Raw genomic sequence first — 26580 nt, forward strand, 5'->3', positions numbered from 1 at the left:
TCTGCGAGCAGCTCACTAATGCCTCCAGACAGAGGCTGGCAAGCTACGACCCCCATGAGCCAGGGACGGCCCACGGCCTCTCCGCGTGGCCTCTGGCTGCTTCCACGCCACCACAGCAGGCCCGAGTAGGTGCACTCAGCCCTCACCACCCGTAAAGCTCAAGATTTTTACTAGCTGGCCCTTTACAGGTGAAGTGGGCTAACTCTGGCTCTCGAGAACAGGCCTGGATGTCGAGTGTGCTTTTATAGATTAGGGTAGCTTAAGGATAAACTGTAAAAGTCATATAACTGTAAAATTTAAAAACCAATGATGATGATGATGATAATAACACCTTTTATCTGTATAGCATCTTTACCTTCTCCGAGTACTTTCAAACGTATTCTTGGAGTTTGCTTTGAACAATTAGTGAGGTTATAATCTGATCAAACAGAGAAGTGTTCCACGAAGGTTGAGATGGTGTGACGGGGTGGAGGGTAAATGACTCCTCACTGAATAACTGAAGGAGAGGCTTTCTTTCAAGTCCCTGGTGTCTATGCAGTCTTAGAATCTCACATTATATGTAGCAGATGGTTTAAAGTTCAAGAATTTTAGATTAGGTTAGCACTCGGCGTAATCCTTAGTTTTACGCAACTCTACAATTAGCCAAAAAGCACATCAGCGTCAAGGAAAGGACTTAGAATGAGAAGAATATGTGGAAGATGTGATCAAATTCTAGAATCACAGGACGCCAATATAGGGAACATGCTGTGTGAGCCTGGGCATTGTGGAACATGTTATGTGAGCCTGGGCATTGTGGACACATGTGTTTTCTTTGTTCTATATTTTCTTCTTTAACACCATGTTTCCTCCCGGGAACCATGGCTCTTCAAGTCTCAGTTCATGGAGTTCAGGTGGGGCTCCCCCCACCACTAACTCTGTGGTAGGCACATGACTCCAGCCTGGCTAGTGGGAAAACTCTGTCCCTCTAGCCACAGGGGCTGGTTTATTGACAGATACATGACCCAACCCAGCCAATGGGAATTAGGCCTTTTGGACTTCTTGTTGAAACTACAGGAAACGAAGGCCTCTCTCAGATCACAGGGGCTAAAGATTATGTAAGCTTGGAGCTGCCAGCGTGTCATCTTGGCTGCTACATGGAGACAGTACCTAAGAATGAAGCCAAGAATAAGCAGAACCAGGAGATTGTGGGAGACACTGAAAGAGGAAAGGAGGCAGAGACAGAAAAATTGAATCCTGATAACATATTGGGCTGAGAACAAATTTGCCCAAAGGAATCTCCTGGAATTTTCATGTACATCAGTCAATAAGTCCTCTTTTCTCATTAACTAGTGTGATTTGAGTTTCTGTCACTTGAAAGTGAAAGCGTCCTGATGGATACACTGGTAACATTTTTCTGCTGATAATAACTTAACCTTTTTACTAAGAGGTATTTCATTCTAGTTGTGGACATGAGCAAAAGCACAGGGCTGAAAGAAATGTCTTCCATCAAAATCTGTTGCAGAGCAGGACAGGGCAGGACCAAAACCACACTGGTGTACCATTTCTTAATTCCAGTCTTAAAGATACCCAAGAATGGGGTTCTATCACTAAGCTTACGTAAGACGTTTCTCAGTTTTGTTAAGGGAGTTTTTCTTATTTTATGATGATATCAGGCTGGAAAGTATTTTCTTCTGAGTAGCATTCATGATGTTAACCTTCCAAAGATTTGTCAAAAATATCATTTTTGATGTTTTGTTCTTTGTTGAGGTTGTGTTCTACATCATTCACAGACTTTGGGGCCAGCTTCAAACTCCAATGAATTATGTCTATCAGGTTTCCCTTTATTCCAACATTTTCTCTTCTTTTTTATTCCCAAGATATATGCATCTGTCTGCAGGGCTTAAGAAAATCTGCTGAAGTGTTGTTCTGTGATGTTTATGGATTAAATAAACAACATTTTCCATCTGATGTCTTTACCTATAGGAATAGCTGAAGTGCCATAAATTTATAGTTTCTAAGTCAAATTACTCACCAGTTGTGTAATTCAGCAAAGGCAGCTTTGATCTTCTTCACTGAACTATCCACTTCCTCCTTGATCATGACGCGATATCTAGTTAGAGACACGGTGCAGCGTTGCAAATCCTTCACCGACTTCTCAATATTTGGGCCTAAAATGAATGTCGAGAGAAAGCATGTTAAAGCGAGCACTTTATTTTTTTATTTTTGAGCTAAACAACAACAAAAAAAGCAACTAACTCACCCCCTTCCAATAAAAAGAGAGAGATTTGTCTTTCAATGGAAAAAAAAAAGTTCCTTTAAGAGGATGTTTACAACCCAGACTGGGTGGTTGTGTGGCCCCTGGGACAGCTGGGATCTCACCAGTGGGCTCTCTGGATGGGCCATTTGGGGCACGTGTATCTCCTCTGCCCTTTGGAAAGAGGCTCTGATCATTATGTTCTATTGCAAACTGTAGTTTCTTAGAATCTGATACGTCTAAAGACCATTTGTGCTGCTGGCTCTCTCGATAGACACCACTCTGCATAGTTTAAAGCCAGCAGGGCTTTTGGAAGAGGAAAATGACAGAGAGGTTGGGAGAGGTACAAATGGGCTAGAGAGAGGACAGAGCATCGCTGCCAGGTACCCTGGCTCTGGCCCCATCAGTCCTGAGCCAGGCCTGTAATTATAGCAGCAGCACTTAAAGCAGCTCTGTGGGTGCCAATCTTGCCTGATTTCCTGAAACTGTCACTAGGGTTTACAGACAGTGCAGAGCAAACAGGCAAATTGTACTTATCCCAACAAGGGCATGTTTCTTAGAAGAAAGAAATCTCTCTCAAGAAAAGTGAGAAGGTATAATCAAACCCAAGCCAAGGAAATCAGATGCAACTGAGGCTGAATGAGAAGAGTATTATTTAATCTTCTGTCAGAAAGGAAGTGATTTAGCCCTTTTCATTTTTAATACCAGTTATGTGTAAAGTATATCAAAGCTCAAAAAGTGATAAAAATATAATGTGTCAAATATAAAACTCTCTTTCAGTGTATATCGTCTGCAAGTCCTAACACAGAACTGAATTTACGTGAGGAAGGTCATATCAGAAGAAGACACAGCAGCCTCTAAACTCATCTTCATTCAGGGCAAGTTCAGCACTTACAAGCTCACATATTGGGGAAACATTCAGCCTTCACATTGCTAAAAGAGCTCCTGCATTACCATTTGCTTTATAGGATGTAAGGGGAGAAAGTATTCATGGTACAAATTTATCCATGCCTACAAAGAGAACGGCCACAGAGGGGCAGAAAAAGGGGAAATAATTCCACTTAAACATTCCAGACCTTTAATTAACAATGAAGGAATCACATCTGGCTTTTAACCTATGTGGCTCACAGAAAGAAATGCAATTTCATGTGTATCTCTCTTCACTAAGCAGCATCTTTTGGAAAGTTCTGTCATTCGGGTACTCCTCTGTGTGTACAAAATATGTTGAATCATTTGTGCAAAAGAAATCACTTTACCTCTTTTCTTTGCCAACTCATCTGGCTTTATTTCAAGATGAGCTGCAGGGGCATTGGACTTAACAGGAGAAGTTTTTGCCTTAGGCTTGCTTGGGTTACAAGGCTGCTCAGCTGACCAGTGTAGGCCATCTGACCCCTCTGGTGTTCCATGTATAGGTTTGGGGTTCCCATCTAAGGATAGTTTCTGTTGCAGTGGTCTGTTGCCTTCTGTAAGAAAACACCAAATAATGACTGTGAAGTGATAAACTAAAAACACTGATGATAAAGTGATGGGGGATGCCGCGATTTTTGTTTTTGTTTACATGTTGGCAATAGTGCCTTTCACTGCAAACGGTCAAGAAACTGTTTTAATAGATGCCCTGGGAGATGAAAGGGTATACTGGAAAGAACCTTGTACTTGGAGTTACAAGACCTGGGTGGGTGTTTTGGCTCCAGTAATTACTTGCAGAGTGACCCCAGGCGAGCCACTTATCTCTGAGCCATAGTTTCCTCACCCATAACCACCCAGGAAGGTCACTAGGAGCCTTACATGAGGTGAACAGTTTGTTTTCCCCCATTCAGTAAAGGCTTAGGCGTCTTTAAGTATGATTTCATATTGAGGCTATAAAAACATAGCCCTCCCACCTCCAAGTGCTACATCAATGTCTTGTGGTATTTTATTCAGAATTAATGAAGGCAGAAGAGTGACTGGAGATAGGGCAAGAATGTAGTGACAACAGGTTCTATGATCATTTCATCTAATTTATAGAAGGACTCAATCAGGAAACATCATCACAGTAACTCAACTATATTTAAAATCTTGGGAGTCAGATTCTCTCTGGAGCTTTAACAGATGTGGCAATAAATTAAGCAGCGCATTGCTTTCAGCGTCTTTTAAAGGTAGGTTCCTATTTAGTTATTGCTGGAGTGAATTAAATGGCACCTTCGTGGCCTGAAAAGGAAATGTATCACCATTAACATCTTACTCACAACCAGAGAGAGAGAGCTTGGGGTGTGAGACAAGGGGAAGCCGGCATGCTTTTGCAGGTCAGGTTCTTAGAGAAAGCTGGGTGTAGTGGAAAGAGTGCAGGTTTGACACGCTCTGATCTTCCCGATGTCTGGAAGACCCTGTAGGAATGACTGCACTTCTCTGGCCAACTGCAGCTTATACCCAAACAGAGCACAACATCATCTCTGTGACACCCAGCCCCCTTTCAAATAGTCACCCTGCCTCACTTCTCTCTACTCCGTGGTGCCTTGTAAAAACTTAGTGCATTATACTCTAACACAAGGTTTCCATGTCTGTCCCTTCCTTGCAGAGGCTATGACGCACTTGAAGGCAGGTGCTAAAATCATATTCGTTTTGAAGCTCCAGTACTTGAGTCTAGGTCAATGGCTATCTGTAGAATTGTGACTGAATTAAAGTACTCTTAAAATGATTTCATAGGAAAAAAACAAGAAACAAAGAATACCTTTCCTGACACTGTCACAAACATTACAGAGACTACACTTGGAAAGTACGGAAGAATACGATCTGGTCCTCGTCAATTTGATTTTAGACATTCGCCCATTTATGATGGACAAATTTGACTTTAGTTGAATCCATCATTTACTACCTATATATTAAAAAGGCACAGCATACGGTTTTAATGGGCTGAATACTGAGTGCCCTTTAACACTTATTTAAAGGGAAATTACAGCATCCAATGAAATGTTCAGCCCAGGTGGTGAACAAAGTAAATGAGTACTGAAAACATCATTTCCTCCAGTAACAAAGCAGATTTAAATGGTAGTATACAATTTTATCTTTAGTTATAATAAAGTTTGGAACTTCCCTGTAGAGCAGTAGTTGTCAAACTTTAGTGTGCATGAGTTTTTCCCCTAGTACTTTTACTGCAAATGCAAATTCCCCAGCACCACCTCCAGAGATTCCGATTCAGAAGTAGATCCAGGATCCAACTTCCTAGGTATTTCTGTTGGGGTGGAGATGGGTGGTACCTAGGTAGTACCACCCACCAGGAGAAACTCTACTGTGAAAGATGAAAAACTAATTTTTTGGGGGGTGGGAGGGGCTGTGCCCCATGGCATGTGGGATCTTAGTTCCCTGACCAGGGATTGAAGCTGTGCCCCCCTGCAGTGGAAGCGTGCAGTCTTAACCACTGGACCATCAGGGAAGTCTCGAGAAACTAATTTTTTGATGAATCTATAAATGTTTTGTTAAAAGTAATTAAGTATAGGCTGGTTCCACCTCACTCCCTCTCTAAATCATAGCTGAGATTCAGGCCTGATGAAATTTTATAAATTGAGAATCTAAAATACAGCTCATTGTACATAGTATAGTAAATTACTGTTATTCTTGAAAATAAGGGGGTTTCTATTATAGCCTAGTGGAAATAAAGACCTTAGAACAGAGGAAAATATTATCCTGTTGAATGCAAAAGCATTTTAAATGGAGGACAAGCATGCAAATGAGCTTGGGCTCATTAACCTAGAGCTGAAAATCTTTTGTTCGTGTATCAGAGAACTGATATGTGGGCTACTGGTTCATCATCCATCCAAAAACTATTTATTGAGAAACTGGAGTAGTAGTATCTTTTTAGGTCCTGAAAAGCTGTCTCATTAGTGAGGTCACTGAATGCTGGAAAGATCTGAATTCTCAAAGACTACTTGGATATATTTGCACACTGGCTGTACAGATCTGTCTCCAAATAAGTAAAACTCTAGGACTCTTTCAGATGAAAACTGGTGGAGAGTTATAGAACCATAATAGAAGTAGGTTCATCTTGACCACAAATCCAGATATTTCTAGCAACAGAATAACAAGAGTTCTTTCCTGGATACAGTGATTTTCCTCTAACATTATGGGCTAGAAGTACCATCAGTTTTCTACCTTTCTGGAAATCCACTTGTAGACTCCAATAGACTATAGTTGACTTGGAGTTGCTTCATATCGCTGTCCATTAAGGTAGCCATTAGCCACATGTGGCTATTGAACACTCGAAATATGGCTTGTCTGAATCAAGTTGGCTGTAAGTGTAAATTACACACTGAAATTTGAAGACTCAATACAAAAAGAGAAGAGTTAAAAATATTCCTTTGGGGCTTCCCTGCTGGCGCAGTGGTTGAGAATCTGCCTGCTAATGCAGGGGACACGGGTTCAAGCCCTGGTCTGGGAGGATCCCACATGCCACGGAGCAGCTAGGCCCGTGAGCCACAATTACTGAGCCTGCGCGTCTGGAGCCTGTGCTCCGCAACAAGAGAGGCCGCGATAGTGAGAGGCCCGCGCACCGCAATGAGGAGTGGCCCCTGCTTGCCACAACTAGAGAAGCCCTTGCACAGAAACGAAAAACAACACAGCAAAAATAAATAAATTAATTAATAAACTCCTTCCCCCAACATCTTCTTTAACAAACAAAAAAAATATTCCTTTGATAATTAAAAAAATATTGATCACATGTCAAAATGATTTGGGGTATGTTGTTAGATAAGATATATTACTCAATTTAATTCACCAGCTTCTTTTTACTTTTTTAATGTGTCTACTAGAAAATTTTAAATTACATATATAGCTCACATTACATTTCTATTGAAAAGCACTAATATACACCAAAAGAAGTACAAGACTGTTGGTCTCTCTAGACTCAGAGAGTATTGATTTTAGTGCAACCTTAAAATATCCTCTGCAATTTCTACATGAGAAAAGTAGAGACAGTGATGTATTATTATCTTGTTCATCGTTACATGCTTGGTGCCTTGTGAGTACATTATGAATACTGAATGGATGCATGAATGATTGAATCAGCATTACTTTGGTACTGTGCATGCCTGGGGCCTTTCCAATTATAGGGAGCCTAGTTTGATGTGAGTCTCTGGCTGTGTCTTTATCCTACAGTCATCAAATACTTGAACCAAAGTAGCTACATCTTGGAAAGAAAAGTTCTCTCTGGAAACACCCAATCTGCCCAGATTTCAATAAAAATTATATACATTTTAATTTAATCCTTGTCCATGTATTTAAAAAATTACTCCTAGAAGCTTATGTGTTTCTGAATCTATTACCTAAGCCTTCCTTTTATTAAAAATACTTACCAAATCCCAATATTTATATAACTTCTTGAGTATGGTTCTGATTCAGTTTAACTCAACAGACCTGTGCCCACTCACTGTGTGCTTGCCTTGGCTAATTCACAGGAGTTAAATGGGACATAGTCTCTCTGCCCTTAACAACTAGTATATAAAATTGAAAAAGTAATATAAGACTCCAGCATGATAAATCTGAATTGACCTTTCCCCACTGTACTGTCCTGGCACCTTTGTTGAAAATCAATTGACTGTATATATGGTATTCTATTTCTGAACTCTATTCTATTCCACTGATCTAACTGTTTCTCCTCACCCCGATACCACACTACCTTATTTACTAATTACTATATAATGAGTCTTAATATCAGGTAATGAATGTCCTCCAACTTTGCTCTTCTTTTTCAAGACTGTTTCAAGATCTTAGGCCCTTTGCATTTCAATATGTGTATTTCTACAAAAAAAGTCTGATGAGATTTTGACTGGTTTGCATTGAATCTATAAATCAATTTAGAGATAACTGGTTTCTTAACAATCTTGCATCTTTTGATCACTGAACATGATATATTTTCCCATTTTTTTAGGTTTTCTTTAATTTGTCTCAGCATTGTTTTATAGTTTTTAGTGTCTTGTGCATCTTTAGTTAAATTTATTCCTAGGTATTTTAGACATGCAAAATGTCACTGTATATAATTTTTTTAAAATTTCATTTCCCAACTGCTGGTTGCTAGAATGCAGAAATACAAATTAACTTTTTATATATTTGAGCTTGTACCTAAAACACCTTGCTACTTTCCTTATTAGTTTTTTGTTTTGTAGCTTTCTTAGAATTTTCTACATGGGCAATAATGACATCTGTAAATGAAGTTTAATTTCTTCCTTTCCCATCTTTCCTTGTCTTATTGGACTGGTTAGGAATCCTAGTACAATGTAGAATAATCATCCTTGCATTGTTCTCGATCTTAGGAAAACTACATTCAATGTTTTATTATCAAGTATTATATTAGCTGTATAGTATATTTTTCATATGTTTATTGGTAAATTCTCTTATATTCTGGGAGTTTTTATTTTGTCAAGTGATTTGAGATGATCACGCTGTTGGTTTCTTTGATTTTGTTCATGCAGTGAATTACACTGATTGGTTTTTAAATGCTAAATCAATGTTGCATTCCTGGAAAAAAGTACCCTGGTCATGGTGTATTATCTTGGGTTTAAATATTGCTTACTTCAGTTTGCTAATATTTTGTTGAGGATTTTGCTCTTTTACTCATGAGCAATATGGTTCCTAAATTTTTCTTGTAACGATTTTTGTCAGGTTCTGATAAGGTTATGCTGGTCTCATTAAGAGTTGAAAAGTGCTCCCTTCCTTCTATTTCTAAACTATTTCAGAAAATAAAAATATGTTTAAGATTGCTATTATTTCTTTCTAAAATGTTTTTAAGAGTTCACTGGTGAAGCAATCTAGGCCTGGAATTTTAATTACCAATTGCTTTGATAGGTTTCGGGCTATTCAAATGTTCTATTTCTTATGTACATTTTAGTAATTCGTATTTTTTAAGAAATTCGTCCATTTCACCTTTTGGCATAAAGTTGCTTATAATATCCTGTTTGTTGTTAGTCTTTAAATGAACGAGGGGTCAGGGTCAATTTCATTACCGATATTGGTAATTGGGTTATTGTATTTTCATTATGATGTAGTTCAAAATATTTCCTAGTATCTCTTGTGAATTTTTTTCTTTGACCAATGGATTATTTATTTATTTTTACTTATTTATTTTGGCCGCACCATGTAGCTTGCGGGATCTTAGTTCCCTGACCAGGGATTGAACCTGGGCCCTCAGCAATGAAAGCGGGAGTCCTAAGCAATGGACTGCCAGGGAATTCCTGACCAATGAATTATTTAGAAGGCTGATTAACTTCTGAATTTTTGGAAATTTTCTAGATATCTTATTGCTATTAATTGTTAATTTACTTCTATTTTTGGTCAAAGGGCATACTCTAAAGATTTCAAAACTTAAATTTTGTTTTGAAACTTATTTTATGGTCCAGTGATTGGTCTATTTTGGTGAAAATGCCATGTGCTCTTGAAGTTGTTGGGTGTAGTGTACTACAAATGTCAATTAGGTCAAGTTGGTTGATAATATTGTTCAAATCTTTTACACTCTTACTGATTTTTAATATACTTGCTCTATCAGTTGCTAAGAAAATGGTGATAAAACCCATAACTATTGTGGATTTGTCTCTTTCTTTAGTTCTCTCAACTGCTGCTTCATGCGTCTGGAAGCTTTGTTGTTAGGTGCATGTAAAGTTAGGGTTGTTATGTCTTCTTAAGGAATTGATCAATTTATTATTATGAAAAGATCCTAATTATCTCTGGTAATATTCCTTGTATTGAAATCTTCTTTGGTGTTAATATAGCCTCACCAACTTTATTATGCTTACCTTTTGGATAGTATATCTTTTCCTTTCTCCTTTAACTTTAGGCCTGTCTCTCTTTCTATGTAAAGTGCATCTCTTGTAATCAGCATATAGTTGGGTCTTGCTATTTTATCCAGGCTGTCAATCTCTGCTTTTTAATTCGAATTTTTAGTCCATCTCCATTTAATGTAATTTTTGATATTACTGGGTTATGTTTACCATTTTGAGTTGTGTCTACTCTTTATCTCTTTGATCTTTTTCCTTACTTCTTTTAGGTGAATTTGTTTTCAAGTAATAGTTAGTCTTATCTTTTTTTGTGATACCTCTTCATTCTTTGTCTTTAGAGACTGTTCCAAGGATTACAGTATGTATCATTAATTTATTACAGTGTCCTTTAAATCAATATTATACTGCCTCATGTATAATGTAACAACCATACAATGGTATAATTCCACTTACCCACTCCTGTCAATTGTATATTTATAGTCATATATTTTACCTCTACATTTGTTGTAAACCTTACAATACAGTGTTATTGTTTTTGCTTTACACAGTCAATTGTTTTTTAAAAAAAAATAAGAGAAAAAAACTTTTCTTTTTATCCATATATTTACCATTTTCAGTATTTTTCATTTCTTCCAGCAGATCCAAATTACAATCTGGTATCATTTACTTTCAGCCTAAAGAATATCTTTCAGCTTGTTTTGTAGTGCAAGTCTGCTGGTGATGAATTCTTTCAGCTTTTGCTTATCTGAAATTATCTTAGCTTTACCGTCCTTTCTGAAGGATATTTTCACTAGATATACAATTCCGTATTGGCAGTTATTCCCATTACATTACAGATTTCATTCTAGAGTTTTCTGGCCATATTGTTTCCAATGAGAAGTCAACCTTTATTCTTTTTGTTGTTTCCTGTTTGCAATGTGTCTTTTTTCCCCCTGGCTCCTTTAAAGATTTTTGTCTTCACTTTTGACTTTCAGCAGTTTGACTATGATATGCTTTGGTGTGATTTTCTATCATTTACTCTGCTTGGATTTTGCTGAGCTTTTTGGATATGTGGGTGGTTGTTTTATGCTGAGTTTGTAAAAACTGTGGCCATTGTTTCTTCATAAGCGCCCTCCCTCCATTCTCTTCTTTTTGTCTTCTGAGATTCCTATTGCATATCTGTGAGACTGCTTGATACTGTCCCTTAAGTCACTGAGGCTCTGCTTTTTGTTGCTATTTTTTCTTTTAATCTTTTTCTCTGTTCTTCAGTTTGTTTATTTTTATTTCTAATTAATTAATTAATTAATCTTAGTTCCCCGACCAGGGATCGAACCCATGCCCCATGCAGTGGAAGCGTGGAGTCTTAACCACTGGACCTCCAGGGAAGTCCCTGTTCTTCAGTTTGGATGATTTCTTCTGACCTGTCTTCAAGTTCACTGATCCTTTAGTCTTTATTGTCCAAACTGCTGCCAAAGGCATCTGATGACTTTCAAAAAAAATTCAGTTATTGTACTTTTTAGTTCTAGGATTTCCATTTTATTCTTTTCATCTCTCCCAAAATTCTCCTCTCTTCACCTTTTTTTGGTAAAATTTTAAAACATATTTATAATCCTTATCTGCTGATTCCAACATCTGGGTTGTCTATGGGTCTGCTTCTAATGACTAATCTTTTCCTTCACTATAGGTTACATTTTCTTCTTCCCATGTCTAGTAATTTTTTAAACTGGATACTGAGTATTGTGGATGACACACTGAGAAACATAGGATTTTGTTATTTTCCTCTAAAGAGTTTTGTATTTTCTTCTAATAAGTCATTAAAATACCAGCATATCACTCTCTGCTCCCCCCACCCTGCCTTTTGCCTTGAAGGCAAATGTTAGGCATCTTATAAAACAAGCTGGAATGGAAGTAGGTAAGGGGATAGTAGACTGTTACTTAAAATACCTTTATTTAATTACCCTGTTTTATATTTCTTTTCTTAAGTTTGCCCCCCATCCTATCTGCTGACTCCAAATGCAGAGTTTCCCCATTTTCTGACAGGCAGTCAGCCTCCTCCCTCCCAAAGCTCTCTCCCTCTGAATTCTATGCTGCAGTTTCCCATACTCTGCTTCATCAGTCAATCCTCTTCCACCTACTTTCCTTCCTCTAGAAATTGAGGCCCTCTTTTCCCTTTTCTTCATTATTGTGGATTTCTATATTTAAAAATCCTTTACTATAATTCAGTGGGGTTTATGATGAAGAAGATATAAATTCAAGATATAAATTCATGCCTTTCTTTTTCTTAAAAAATTCTTGATATGCTTTGCCAAATTATTTTCCAGTCACTTGGACCCACTGACATTCAGCTGTAATGCATGCAATTGTTCTCACACTTAACTGTTGCCAATACTGAGAACTATCAATTTTCCAGTTACTAAATCTCAGTGTCAACTTACATATTGGACTTGTCCTTGACTTGATTTATTTTACAGAGCAAAACATGAACTGTGGTGGTTGTTTTTTGTTAACAGCACCAGAGAAAACAAATCTTCCTTTTGGGAGAAATACGTGAACTTAGATTCAAAGATTTTCATAATATATGTACAGCCATGTATGTGTTCAGATTTGAAAGTTTCTGAAAACTCCTTTTTCTCTTTAGCTTTCACTTTTTAGTGAAAGCCTCATGTACTTAAAAGTAGACTGAAGGAAGTATACGTAGAATTCAAATCTAAATTTAAAGGATGTCTTAAATACAGAGTAGTTCTAAAACAATTATTTTAGCCCATCGAGTTTAGATAATTTCATAGTCTCCTATACAAATGTAATTTCAGTAAATCACATCATTTGATGACAATTAACTTAGTTTTGTAAAGTAGTTCTATCTAGAAAAAGCTGATAAACAAAAAATAATTTTGTTGTTTAAAATAATGCCTAAAATTGCTAATATCTGTGTTACTTAAAGCATTACCATTCTCTTAAAAGTATCAATACTTAAGTGAATTCAATAGTGTTTTATAATAACCAATAATAAAGTAATTGGTAGTTCTTTAATCATTGATCTTAGTGTTCTTAAGTACTCACAAAAGAAAAAATGTAAATGGAAATTAAACGTCTTAAAAATGTTCCATCTTTCTACTAATCAGTTTCACAAATAAAAACAATGAGATTAGTGCAATCTTTCTGGACAGCAATATATTAAGCACTTAAAAAATATCCATACCCTTTGAGCCCAATAATTCCACTTCTAAGAAAATATGCCAAGGAAATAATCATAATTGTTCCTAAAGATTTATATACAAGAAATGTTTGCTACAGCATTGCTTATAATAGCAAACAAATGGAAACAATGCACATGGACAACATTTTGGGAATAATTAAAATAAACATGGCAAATTGCAGCCATTAAGGTCATGTTTTTAAAGAACATACAATGATGAGGTAATGTTTATAATGTCATATTAAGTAAAAAGCAGAATACAAAAGTTCACCCGCTATGTAATATTTGTAAAAACAACCCCTATATATCTGTGCATTTAAAACATTCTGAAATGAAATTTTACAGTGTTTTTTTTCTGAGAGGTAGGATATTTTTCCCCTTAAACCTTACTGCATTTTTCAACTCTCCAATTAATATAGATGCCTTTTAAAACCAGAAATACAAAATCCATGATTATCTTTAAAAAGCAGCACAGCAACTTAAACTTTTTAATTAACCTACACTTATCCACATATTTTATCATTAATAATTTAATACAAGCATGAAGAAGGCTTGTTTGAGTTCCTATCATGTGCAGTTATTGTTCTAGACACCAAAAACACAACACTGGTAAAAGACACTTGTGGTTCCCATCTTTATAGAACTTGCAGTCTCATAGGAAGACATAAATCAAACCACCACACAAACAAATGTAGAATTACAGCTGTGTTAAGTGTTATGAAAGAAAAGTACACAGTATATGAAATCCTCAATTGGAGTATTTGACTTAGGGATATCAAGAATGAATTCTCCATGGAAGTAACAACTAAGCTCACCTGAAATTACATGAAAAACTAATCAGATGAAGAGGGCATTCCAGGCAGAGACAGTATTTGAGGCAGTTATCAAGTTATTGTCTCTCAACTCCAAATCCACTCTTCTTTGCCCTACTTTGTGATACTGGAGCTGGACCCTGTAAACAATTCTGTTTTGCCAACTGGCAGAATGTTAGCTTTGTCAGTAGAGGGCAACAAAGGGGTCGCACAAGGCGATGAAGACAGAAATACACTTCCCATCTAGGTTCTGGTCCTTCATTATTATTATTATTCACCACAGGAGCCAGCAGCCATGCAGAGGAGCTCCAGCTGCACTCTCATGCCATGTTCCCTGGCTCTCCAGCCCTGATAGTGGCTTTGAGCAGGTCCAGTCTATCTACACCCTGTGGCAACGGCGGGCTTCTTCTACAGAACAGCTTGGGCCAGGCCCTATGCCAAGATTTCTTGCCACCGCGAGGCGGCATGCATGTTCCTCTGGGTAGCCACACACCTTGTTTGATGAGGTCAGTCTCAGTTTTAGACTGGGGGACTCTCCCAGTCCTAGTTCCTTTATTGTCCAGTCTTCCTGGAGATAGTAACTGCTCTCTTGACACGTCTACACCCCTGAGACTCCTTACTTACCCTTTTTAGTAGTTAGCCACCTCCTACAGTTTTAGTTAGCAGTTCTTCCTATTACATTCTTCCCATCCAAATAACCGGTGTGGCTTCTGTCTCCTGACTGTTATACACGACCAGTACATGGGACTAAGAGGACGCCAGTACGGCTGAAGCAGACAGCAAGAATGAACATGCTGTGGCATTGAGGCAGGAACGGGACACAGGGGCCAGAATATGCTGGGCTTGCAGGCGAGGGTAAGACTTTTGGTCTTTATCTTAAGAGTTCAAATATGTGTCATCTGAAAAGATTACAGGATAGAGAATGATTTAGAGGGGAACAGAGTGAATGCCAGGAGATGAATGAGTGGACACTTAGAGCAGCAGAGGCTAGAAAGGATGGTTTTGATGGGAAGGTAGAGGTAGAGACAGTGAGAAGTGGATGGATTCCAGGAATATTTGAAAAGGAGAATCAACAGAACTTGGTGATGAGGAAGATTTCATGACTGATGCCTGGATTTCTGGCTTGCAGGATGGATGGATGGTACACCAAGATCAGGAGCAATAAAGAAAGCTAAGGCTGGGAAGGGAGATCAGGAGTTTGTTACGAGCGTGTTGTTAAAGTGCTTTGAAATATCAAAGTGAAAATGTCAAGTAAGAGCCTGAGTTCAGAGAGTAGCCTCGACTGGGATGATGAGTTTGTGAGCCAGTGTACATAATTAAGGCTAGGGTATGGCTGAAATGATCTACAAAAAGAGTATAGCTCTATATGAGAAAGGATTTGGAACTAACCCAGCCTTGATGAGACTCAACAATTAACAGCCAGTAAGAGAAGACTTAGAGGTAAACTTGGTGGGAGCAATTTCCTTGGACTAATGGGGCTGTAAGCCATAGGAATAGGTTGATAAGTGAGAGACAGGTAAAGGAATGGAGACCGTGAGTAAAGACAACCCTTTTAAGATGTTACAGAATAACGGTCCAGTGATGAAGCCCCAAGAAAACTCGTCACATTACAATTATTGTACACCTTAATTTGCATTTTTCATCATTCTTCTATCTCTACATGACAGGCTAATTAACAGAAATTCAGAGGAACCAATAACTTTGGAACAGAGACCAAAACAGGTTTATTCAGAAGACATAATGTCAGTCAGTTCTGCCTTTTCGTAACTTCTTTATGGAATACAGATAGACTTTATTATTTCATTCACGTTTTATAAGACTTGATCAGCTCAGAGGGCATAAAAGCTGGAAACTTTCTAATTGGAAACCAATCTTTTAGTTTAATTTACATTCTCTTTACAAGGTCTCATACGTCATTAATACTTTTACAGGTTTATTTACATTAAAAGATAATAGATAACAAAGTCGCTGGATTAATAAGCTGTCAATGACACAAGGTAGGCACGTTAACTTGATTTGTTTTGCAGGCTTATTTCTCTGAAAAACAGGCTTAATTCTCATAGCATTCTGATAGAACCATTTAGATCTTTGTTCAAAATTAAGAAAAAAAAGGGAAGGCCTTTTATTCTTCACAAGGAGTGCATTCCATTTAATTAAGTCTATTTTTAACTGAAAACTGCCGTAACAAGGTTTGAGTGGGAAGTTACGAAGGTATCGGCTATTCAGAGATGAGTAGGTTTGTGGTTTTGCTGTAAGGATGTAGCAAAGGTAGTTTTCAAATGAGAAAGAGAAGGGAGAGGGCTCTGGATTTCCCTGTACCCAGGTAACAGAAAAACACCCGAGGGGTTTTAGTGTCCTGTGTCCTCATGTCGATACATCCTACGTCTGTCTCCATCTCTTTCTGCTTTATCACACACACAGAAAGGAAGCAGAGGCCTAAGCCACTGAAAACACAACGTAAGGCCACCCCTAATACTACCTGAACAGTTCAGACACAGTGCTGCTGGAAGCAGATGTTGAGGCTGAACAACACACAACTACAAACAAGAGTTAACACCAAGGACCTGATGCCAAAATAACAGAGTGAGACCAATGATAAATGGGCTCTAAAATATAAGCTTCAAAACGCCTGTTCACATGACAGTACTTAATGTCAGCTATATATACGAATAAAGTACTATATCTTTCATTAAAAACCAATGGTTATAACTCTACAAGGGCTTCACCTAAAATAATCCTAAATTAAAGTTTAAATAAAACATTGGCTGTTCAGACCAAGATAGCTTGATGTGACAGAATGTGAACAGGGGCATCCTCAGCCTTAATGTCTCAGCATCCACATCTCCTCTTCATTCACTCATGTCACGTATGGCCTTATCTGAAGTTGCTACCCACACTTCCCTTCCTGCCCCAGTCTCTCTCCTACTTGCTGGCTTCACAACATTTACTATAATCTATAATCATTCAGCTGTGTTCTGCTTTACTATGCATCTCTCCAAGAGGGCAAAACCTTTTTAATTTTGTTTACTTCTTCTGGAAGAATTCCTGGCGCATGTTAGATGCTTAAAACATTTCCTGGATAGATAAAGAAATGATTGGAGGGTTTACTTTGTGCCAGATGCTATGCTGGTCACTTTATGTATCTCATTTACCGCTCACCACAATCTTGTAAAGTAGAATATTTTGCAAGTGAAGATAAAAACACGGAGCTTGTCCAGGGTCACACACCTAGTAAGTGGCAAGGCCAATATTTGAATCCAAACATGTTTAATGCTAAAGCCCTGGTTCTTAGCTATGATATTATGTTGCTTCCATCTGAGAGCTGGCACAGCTGAAATCCTGGAATATACACGTTTGGCTTTTCTATTAAAGTTCTCGGCAAGCTGCTTTCTTCTTGTTGATCTTTTCTAATCCTCTGGTCCAATATAGGGTTTAGAAAAGCAGGGGAAATAATCTTGTAGCTAGGGCCAACAACAGCATTAAAAAATCTGCCTGGAAATCCTATAGGGAACCTCACACCATAAAAATATTGTAAAACAGTCTGTTGTTGCTGTTGCTTTTTAATAAGAAGCACAAATGAAGGACAAGCAGCCAACATTGTAAAATAACAGGACCCTTTCTCTCCCATTTGGTTCAGTTCACCTAGAGAATGAGAAAGCAGTTCTGTGCCAGAGGCATGCCAAACACAGAATCTGCACTGCAAAGGTAAAACCATGGAGCTGCTCCTGTCCTCCAATACAGGGCAGACTGCGAAGTCTGGTTTGTGGAGGTCAGTGAACACTGCATGGGACCTTCTGTTCGAGACAAGTAACAGGTAACAGAAGAGCTGGCTTCCCAGGATGCTTGACAAGATGAGAGGATATAAAGGAAGCCTGCTGGGAAGAGAAGCTGAAGACAAGGAAAGCCCCGCCCCCAAGTTTATCTCAATGGAGCCACTTGGTGGCCCATAATCCTGCTCCTTTCCTATTGGATGGGAATTGGGTCCAGAGGGAGAAAGACAACACAGGAATCTGAATTCCTGTTCCGGCCCCCATGGCGATAAGCGCCTATACATTTCAGCAATTTGAGCCCTAAGAAAAGTAGTGCAGGAGCAACATTTAAGATAACTGAACCCTAAGGGTATAATGTGCTTTAGTCCTTTAGATGGAGCCTTAGAAATAAAAGCGATCCTTGGCATTACGTTTGGTAAAACTAAATCTTGATCTACTCCTTGTCTGAGTTTGTACTTGGACGCAGATGATCTTGATTGGATTATGTAAAAGATCTAATTTGAGCTGTTATTAAAAATGCTGAAATACAGAAAAAACTACTCCAAGGCTTAAAAAAGTAATTTTGTACTAAGTCTAAATCAAACTCCCCAACTTCAAAGCTATATGCTGACATGCAGTGTTGTCCCACTCGACAGTACTATATTTACAGCCTGAAATGATGATGCTTTGGGTGGTTATGTTTCATGTGGGAAGTCACACTAACACCCTGGAACCACCTGCATATATCTTAAAGTTAACTTTTCTCCTACCAGAAAATGATCCTTTTAAAACTTTTAAAAAGAGAGATCTTGAATGTCAAGGTGTTATAAAAAGATAAAACATGCATTCCACATGTTCACAGCCTGCTGCCCAGCTGGGCATTCAGAACAGGCTTTCCTGAGGCAGTTTCATTATTGGAAAGCTTGATAAATGCTCCACCACTAGCAGACTGGAGATTTCTTTTACGCTCATACTTCGAACTCACTCAAGTACAGAATACCATTATCTAGCTTTGTGATGATTACTTTCTCCTAATTTTTCAATTATACATCTTTTAGGAGTAAGGGAGCCTGCGGTTTTAGCAATAACTCTCTAACATGTGCATAAAATTGCCTCGATTTGAGTCAGGCTTTTGCTAACCAAAGAGAGTTACCCCCGGGTGTGGGTCTTCTCAGTTTCTCGACCCAAGGGCCTTGGTTTCCTCAGCTATAAAGTGAGGGGAGTAAGGAATCGTTCCCATCCTTTTCAGTTCCAAAGGTCTACTCAAAATGGGGTGCGGAATGCCCGAGACCCAACACTCGTCTGTGAAATATCTAGCAGAGGCCTCAGGACTTCTGATAGACTGAATAAGCATTTCAGAGTCATTTGACAGTTTTGGTATCAACTTCCCGATGAACCTTCATTATCTTTGGGAAGGAAAACTTAACTAGTTATAAACTCATTTTAAAATTTATGATCACAATAAGTGAGCTGCTGATGAATGGTCAACCAGGAGGATTCCCTTCCTTTTGCAAGAACATCTAATAAGCTTCCATTATCATCATTTTATTCTTTAACAGAAAAATTTACATGAGCGATAGATTTGTATTATTAATTACTAACAAATAATACTGACATACCTCAATGCCTTCATGCTAAGCTTATAAAACCAAAGGGATATTGGGATGGCTCTTTGTGCAATAACGTATTCTTCGCCAAAAGTTTCATGATAGGGTTCACAAAAGCCCCCTGGTACAGAGAACTCGTCGGATGGGTACTTAACTTTCAAGGTAGCTATCCACCGTGAGGTGAAGCGATTCAATACTGCATTTGATCTAATGTCATATACTTGATAGAGTTACTGAAATTGCTTTAGGAAGAAGGTATAAATTATAAGTAAATGAACAACTATATGTGCTGCGCTTTTAGTGTATGATTGATATCACAACAGCAACTTGAGTAATTAGCTTTCGAAATAATTGGTGTGAAGGCAAATCACAAGCAAGGTTGGGAATGTGCCACTCGATTATTTAATTTCTTTCTCCTGCCCTGACTATAAACCAAAACATTCTCAAAATTGTAGGCAGAGGAAAAGCTGAATTCTAAATAGAAGATTCTAAATAGAAGTAGGTGATTTTCGTTGTTTGTTTTTAAGAAATCCTTGTGTAGTAAGGATTATCTGAACTATAGCACTATTAATAGTGTTGTTCGGTAATGTGTGTATGGAAGAAAATTAGAGCTTTGTGAACAATTAAAAAACTTCCTAGTGTGTTATTTAATGCTTCCTCATGGTATCCCTGATTCAGTACTGGTTACTATGTGATTTTCTGTTTGCCCTTGTCTTTTCTGCTAGACTAAACTCTTCTCACGTAGGGCCCCTGCCTTATTCATCCCTGGTTACTGTGTGATTTTCTGTTTGCCCTTGTCTTTTCTGCTAGACTAAACTCTTCTCACGTAGGGCCCCTGTCTTATTCATCCCTGGTTTATCTTAGGAGGCATTTTGAAAAACAGGGCACTTTTAAAATTTATCTAAATGATTGCGTATGGGTGGGTGTTGGGGGCAGGATGCGAAATGACTCACAATCACAGGAATCCCACACAACGAAGAACTGCCCTGTAACCTGAACTTTCTCACATCCTCCTAGACACATGACATGTAAACCCAAGTATTTTTTGTACAGTTTTCCTATGGACTTCCAAGGTTTACTTGGATTTCTAGGGTTCAACTACTGTGGAAATTAAGAGAAAATTGTACTCTTTGGTGTTCAGAACTTTACCAAGAGTTTTTCACCATTTGGAAAATCCCGTGGCCAATCACATGGGCAGTCACATTATTTGAGTTGACAGTCAGCACTTGTCAGTCTGTATTCGTAGCAGCTGCATTCACAGTGATCCCATGTCTACATAAAAATATACTTATTCGGTTCTTACTTCACATATCACATATAAATAAACAGTGTTCACGTTACCCAGTTGAGTACTGTCTCCCTTCTTTTAAGTGCAAAGTGATTCATTATAATTGGGTCTGAACATCTGGCCATTTTATTAGGCCTTCTGTTTTAGTTGTTCTTGAACTTCTTATGTTTTTATATTATTGACATTTTGTTTCTAGGTAGAGTATATTATCTATGAATTTTATTTTAGTATTTGATATAAAAATGGAGCATCGGGTCAGACAGTATTGAAGACCACTCACTGATCCAGTAGATTCCTGTACAGCTGCCTTATGTTGCAGAAAAGAAATGGGACACTGGAGATGAAATGATGCCCCCAAGGTCATACAGTTGATTAAGTAGCCTTTTGTCGAGTAATGAATGTATAGCTATAGCACAAGTAATTAACATTCCAGATTCTAACACCCTGGGATATATATTCTATCACATAATACAAAATACCGGGAGTTAAAATAACTTGGCCTACCCTTTAATAACATTTCCTTTGGTCACCAATTATCCCTCCCTTATCCCAACAAAAGTGAAAAATTTCTTTAAACTGGAATTTCCTTTTTCCTGATGATCCCGGTACAGACTAGAACTATAGTTTTTAGTTAAAAAAACCCTCTGACTTAGTGCAGGGCTAGATTGCACACTTCTTCTCTAGCCTTGTCACTTTCCTCCCCGCCTCCACCATCCTGCGAGAAGACCGCTTGAATCTGTGGACACCATAAAAGAACAATCTTTCCCTTCCAACACCATCAACAGTAGCAATGACTGTCCCAGTGGGTCCCTTGGCATCCTTTTCTTCTATGTCTGCCTAAGCAACTTTACTTAAGGATAACTGACCTGTGACCCCACGGAGTGCCTTTGAAGGTTCCTCGAGTATTGAGATCTTTTTCTCACGGGGGGCAAGGGCTGGTTTTTCACTGGCAGAATCAGTGGATGAGCTGTCCTTCTCACAGCCGTTGACGTGGCCATTCTGTATCTCTGGCGGCGGTGGCTGCACAGGCCCTGCTTCGGGCCTCTCTGCCTTGTCTTTAGCATCTTTGTTGCCTTGATGCTGCTTGGACTTGCTTCTTTTTCTCTTATTGTTCTAGAATGAGAAACAAATGAGAAGCTCACACCCTTGAAATAGAAGGTGAACCCCAGAGACCAAAATAAGATATGTTACCCTTTTTTTGTTTTCTGGCTCTTCTAATAGAATGGGTGAAAACGCCTATGTCTTTATTAACCACCCAAGTTAATGTAAATATCTTCTTTCCTACAATGAGCTGTATAAACTTTTACCTCGTAAGCATAGTAAACAAAAAGTTTTCTTTAAAAGGAAAAACGCAGCAGGAAATGGCTTCAATAGCTGACACGTTATTTGAGCACACTGAGTTGCTACATATCTGAATGGCCATACAGTAGAGTCTTGTGATAACTGCCCTGGAAGAACCTGAATTCAGCTATTGTGCTATTGGAGAAGAGGTCTCATTTCTTAAAGAGATGATGGATGGGGCGGGGGTGGGGGTGGGCCGGGGGGGGGATCAGGGAGGACACTAAGGTTCTGATCCTCTGGGGGGGAGGAGAGGCAGGGGGAGGCCTGGTACAAAAGAGGCAGGGAAGTCCCTCCGAAAGGAGGAAGTAGAGTCAGATCCCCAAAGTCCAGGTTGGATCTAGGAAAAGGCACCAACCAACCAGGAGATCCCTGGATTGCTGTCACTGTCCGGGAATCATCCCCATGAATACTTAAGCTGGAGTGGACAACTGCTACAAAGGAACGCCGAACCCACGTGGGTCCACCTGGATTCGCATTGTGCACCTGTATCTGGATCTCTCGGCTGCTACCTGAACGGCATTACAAGACTTCAGTTACATTTAGTTCAAAACAACGCAACCCTGCATTCTAGATAATTGAAAACTTTTAGACCTTGGTGCAAGCCTCAGCCAATGAGAACAGACATGGGGCCCATCAGGGTAGACCCTGTCCCGCCTGTTGCATCAGTGTCCCACCAGCTGAACATCAGCCCAGCTTTGTTCTTCAACACATTTGGAAAAAAAAAAATAAAAAGAAGGGCTTCCCTGGTGGCACAGTGGTTGAGAGTCCGCCTGCGATGCAGGGGACACGGGTTCGTGCCCCGGTCCGGGAAGATCCCACGTGCCACGGAGCGGCTGGGCCCGTGAGCCATGGCCACTGAGCCTGCGTGTCTGGAGCCTGTGCTCCGCAATGGGAGAGGCCACAACAGTGAGAGGCCCGTGTACCGCAAAAAAAATAATAAATTAATTAAATAAAAAGAAACAGTTTTCTCTTGATTCTCCTCCCCACTCTCCTTCTTTTCCTTTGAAACCACAATCATGCCCCTGAGTAAGGGCTCCTCCAGGGGAGAGAAATGCACTGACTGGGTGAAGGAAGGCCCAGGGGCACTTATTCCCACACAAGCCCTGCGTCTCCTGGGCTGGGGAGACAGTTTTCCCACTGAACCTCTAAGAGGGAGGCTTAGTAATGAGTTGGGTCTGCAGTTGCCGTCTGCTCTGTTTTTCACATCAGAGAAATTTCATACCCAAACCACACATCTGAAATTCCTCCAGGTAAGTATAAATACTGCCTTTCAATCACCTGCAAATTGTCTTCATCTCACATAGAAGCCTGGGAAGCTATGATTAAAGATAAGCAGAGATTGTCAAAGACGGTGGCATACAAAGATTAAAAATTTTTTTCATAATTCTTCCTATTCTCCATGAAGCTAGGAGGAGAAAAAGGAGGAACGGGTCATTCTAGTAATTTCAGTAATCTCGGGATTTTATGAAAGCAATACTGCTTTCTTGTGTTTGTTTAAAACCTGTGCCACAGGCCTGCGATCTTCCCTCAGTGGGAAGGGTATATCCTGGGATTCCCAAAACACAAGGTTTCTCTGGGAATAGTGGGAATGGGTGGGGAAGTTACTTTGAAAAGAGAAGCAGACTTTTTGTGAAAGTCATGAAACAGGTTACAGGCCAAGAACAAGAAGGAAGCTGCGGGCTTCCCTGGTGGCGCAGTGGTTGAGAGTCCGCCTGCCGATGCAGGGGACACGGGTTCGTGCCCCGGTCCGGGAAGATCCCACATGCCGCGGAGTGGCTGGGCCCGTGAGCCATGGCCGCTGAGCCTGTGCATCCGGAGCCTGTGCTCCGCGGCGGGAGAGGCCACAGCAGTGAGAGGTCTGCGTACTGCAAAAAAAAAATTTAAAAATAAAAAAAAAAAAGAAGGAAGCTGCACCTCACTGGAGCTAGTGAGGGTTCCAGTGCTCCATGGTCACTCACAACACCAGAAAGTCACGTTCTGGAGACAGAGGCCAGTGTGTGCGCTGCATACCGCACGTGTGCCCATAAGTCGAGACTGTGTGACTAAACAAGAAAGCAAAATAACTTGAGAGGGGCAGAGTAAAATCTCCCCTCTGTTCTCAAGGAGCAGTCAGTCTGTCAGGGTTCGAAAGAAGGGAAAACAGGTCCCTTACTTACTATGGCTTTAAGGCGCTTTCCTTTTTTCTTCCTTTATTAAAAATCTAGCTTATTAGAACTCAGGAAAAAAGTATCTCGGGGCAGCCCTGGACAGATTCTCTCAGCTGGAAAAACATGTGAAAATATATTTAGGGCTTTTCAAGTATCTTTAAAACACTCCTTAATTTTTCCCTTTGTGCTACAGGATACGTTCAGGCAAGTTAACGTCTAGAATCCTTTGAATTCTCCGGTTGGGCTCGCCTTAATACTTAAAAAGAAAACTCTGGGATTTCAAAAGCACACCTGGTGGTTAAAAACACTTGAACAGAAAACAAGGGCATTAGTAGGGAGGGTGGCCGGTAATTTAAGAGAGTCGTGAATCTGGAAGCTTCCTGGGTGTACATATTAACATATATGAAAGAAGCACAAAATTGGCAGCCTTGTTAAAATGATAACAACCATGAAGATTCTGATGGAAGCTGCTACTAATTTACAATCAATATCAATCTTACCTTCTTTTTTCCTGTCATATTCCATTCTTTTAGAACTTGAATTGCACTGCCTAGACAAAGACAAAGAATCTTCAACATGCATTCACATAATAAAGCACCACACAAAATTCATCTCTGTCTTTCCATCTTGGTAGCGATTTTTTTTTCAGCTTTTTCATTTGTTTTGATACATCCTACCTTAATAAAAATGCCAGTTTCATTTTTTTATTTCCAGATTTTCATTAAATTCACTGCATGATCTTGGTTTTATCAAAGTATTAAGCCCCACTACATGAAGCTTACTTTGTTTTATCGTTATGTTGTCTTAGAGAAAATGAAATATATCGAGAATTCTCTGATAGCTTCATTGCCATAGGTAGAATTAAAATTGCTCTGTTTGATATATGAATCAAAATACCTCTAATCTTCCAGGCTAAACATGAGATTTTGAATATTATTAACCATGTGAATCCTAACTTTTTGTTTGGCTATTCCTGCTCATTTTCTGCCTCTACTCATTATGTTCACAACCTGCAGGGTGATAAGGACAGACGATCCGATGTTAGCTTTGCTCTCATCACTGTGAATAGGGATGGGATGCAGTCTTTGCAAGGTTCGGCTCTGAAACAAAAGAAGCTCATCAAATAAGTTGAGTCCTAGGTTCTGTCAATGCCATTCACATGCATACGTGGCATTGCTCAGATGCAGAGGAAAAGCCTAACTTGATTAAATTAGAAAACATTTTAAAAGAAATGCTTAACCACTGGTTAGCTACAATAAGTATCTTCATGTATGTAGTCTTAGTAAGTTCTTCACTCCTTCAACTGTGCTGGGGGTAATTTCAACAATAAGTTATTGGTAATGAGTAGACCAGTTGTTCTCATTTAAATAGGTGCTTCTAAAAGAGTAGCTCTTACATGTATCCTTTTAACAATTTTAAGCATTCTCATACAGTCTCATTATACTAATAGTTCTCTACAATGAGTGCGTTGGCTAAACAAAGATAAACTTCAGGCCCGTATTTATAACAAATTTCAAATTAGTAGGGCCCCAATTATTGAGTCTACTGTTACTGTTTGATAACCAGAAGGCCATAGTGTTTGGACTAATGTTCAGAAAGGCTAATTATTCCTATCCATTCACAGTTTCCAATTCAATGCCCCTCTTAGGCCTTTTGCGTTACATGTACTTGAAATAGTAAGACTGCACTTAAAAGTAAGCTATAATTCAGTCTTTTTATTAACTGGGCTGGTCTTTTTCTAATTTGCTCAGAAAATTAATGTTTCACAGTATTTTCCTTTTGAAGAACTTTAGGAAGTCACTTTCACTAGGTTACTTCCTAAGTCACAGCAGTGGCTGATAATCATTAGGGTAGTTCTTACTTATAGCTCAACTTCAGTTTTCCAGATAAAATTAAATTTTAAAAAATGTTAAATACTGTTCTTTTTAATCAGAGGGAGGAGGTGAGTTGCTTACTGCTTTCAAATGCAACATTCAATTATTCCTCTAATTTGCATGTTTTGACATAAATTCTATTTGCAATTTGGACAACAAGCTTCTAGAGGGTAATTCTGAAGAAGAAATAACTATGTTTACAGACAATTTTGAAATTGTTGTTATTAAACTTTAATTATACGGAAACGGCTTGGAGTTCTTTAAGCCGCTCACAAAGAGTGCTTTCAGTGTGCCTCGTAAATGATTCTTAACAATTATTTCTGATTTTCAGTGATTTTTAAACAAGTTTTCTGACTACTCCCCATCCAAAATGATATGAGGTTTCTCAGCAATCGATGAGTCTTTAAAAATGAGACCTCAATACCGACAAGGTGAAAATGTCAAGAAGGACAAGCATGGTGCTCTATTGAAATATGATCGGATTTGATGACAGTCCGTCAGTTACTGAGTATCTGTGCATCTCATCAGGGGTCATTCTGTAATAAAAACTTTCATGATGGAGAATGTCGGGGCCTCAATCCAACTGAGGCTGGGGAGGCATGGGGATAATAACCT

At 39.0% G+C, this 26580-nt stretch overlaps 1 protein-coding gene across 7 annotated transcripts in view; it reads right to left on the bottom strand.

Annotated features, from left to right (window-relative positions):
• Positions 1-26580, bottom strand: part of SPATS2L (spermatogenesis associated serine rich 2 like) — a 170257-nt gene that overhangs the window by 33161 nt on the left and 110516 nt on the right. For 4 of the 7 annotated variants that reach the window (XM_032637427.1, XM_032637425.1, XM_032637428.1 and 1 more), the window contains 4 exons: positions 24592-24641; positions 21470-21716; positions 3490-3696; positions 2012-2147 (listed from right to left, as the gene is read on the bottom strand). In XM_032637427.1, coding sequence (XP_032493318.1) covers positions 2012-2147; positions 3490-3696; positions 21470-21716; positions 24592-24641 — 640 coding nt within the window. The remainder of the gene's footprint in view (positions 1-2011; positions 2148-3489; positions 3697-21469; positions 21717-24591; positions 24642-26580) is intronic. The other 3 variants (XM_032637431.1, XM_032637430.1, XM_032637432.1) reach the window with 1 other exon arrangement.

Source organism: Phocoena sinus, chromosome 7 (assembly GCF_008692025.1).
Source record: "Phocoena sinus isolate mPhoSin1 chromosome 7, mPhoSin1.pri, whole genome shotgun sequence".
Classification (NCBI taxonomy): Eukaryota; Metazoa; Chordata; class Mammalia; order Artiodactyla; family Phocoenidae; genus Phocoena; species Phocoena sinus.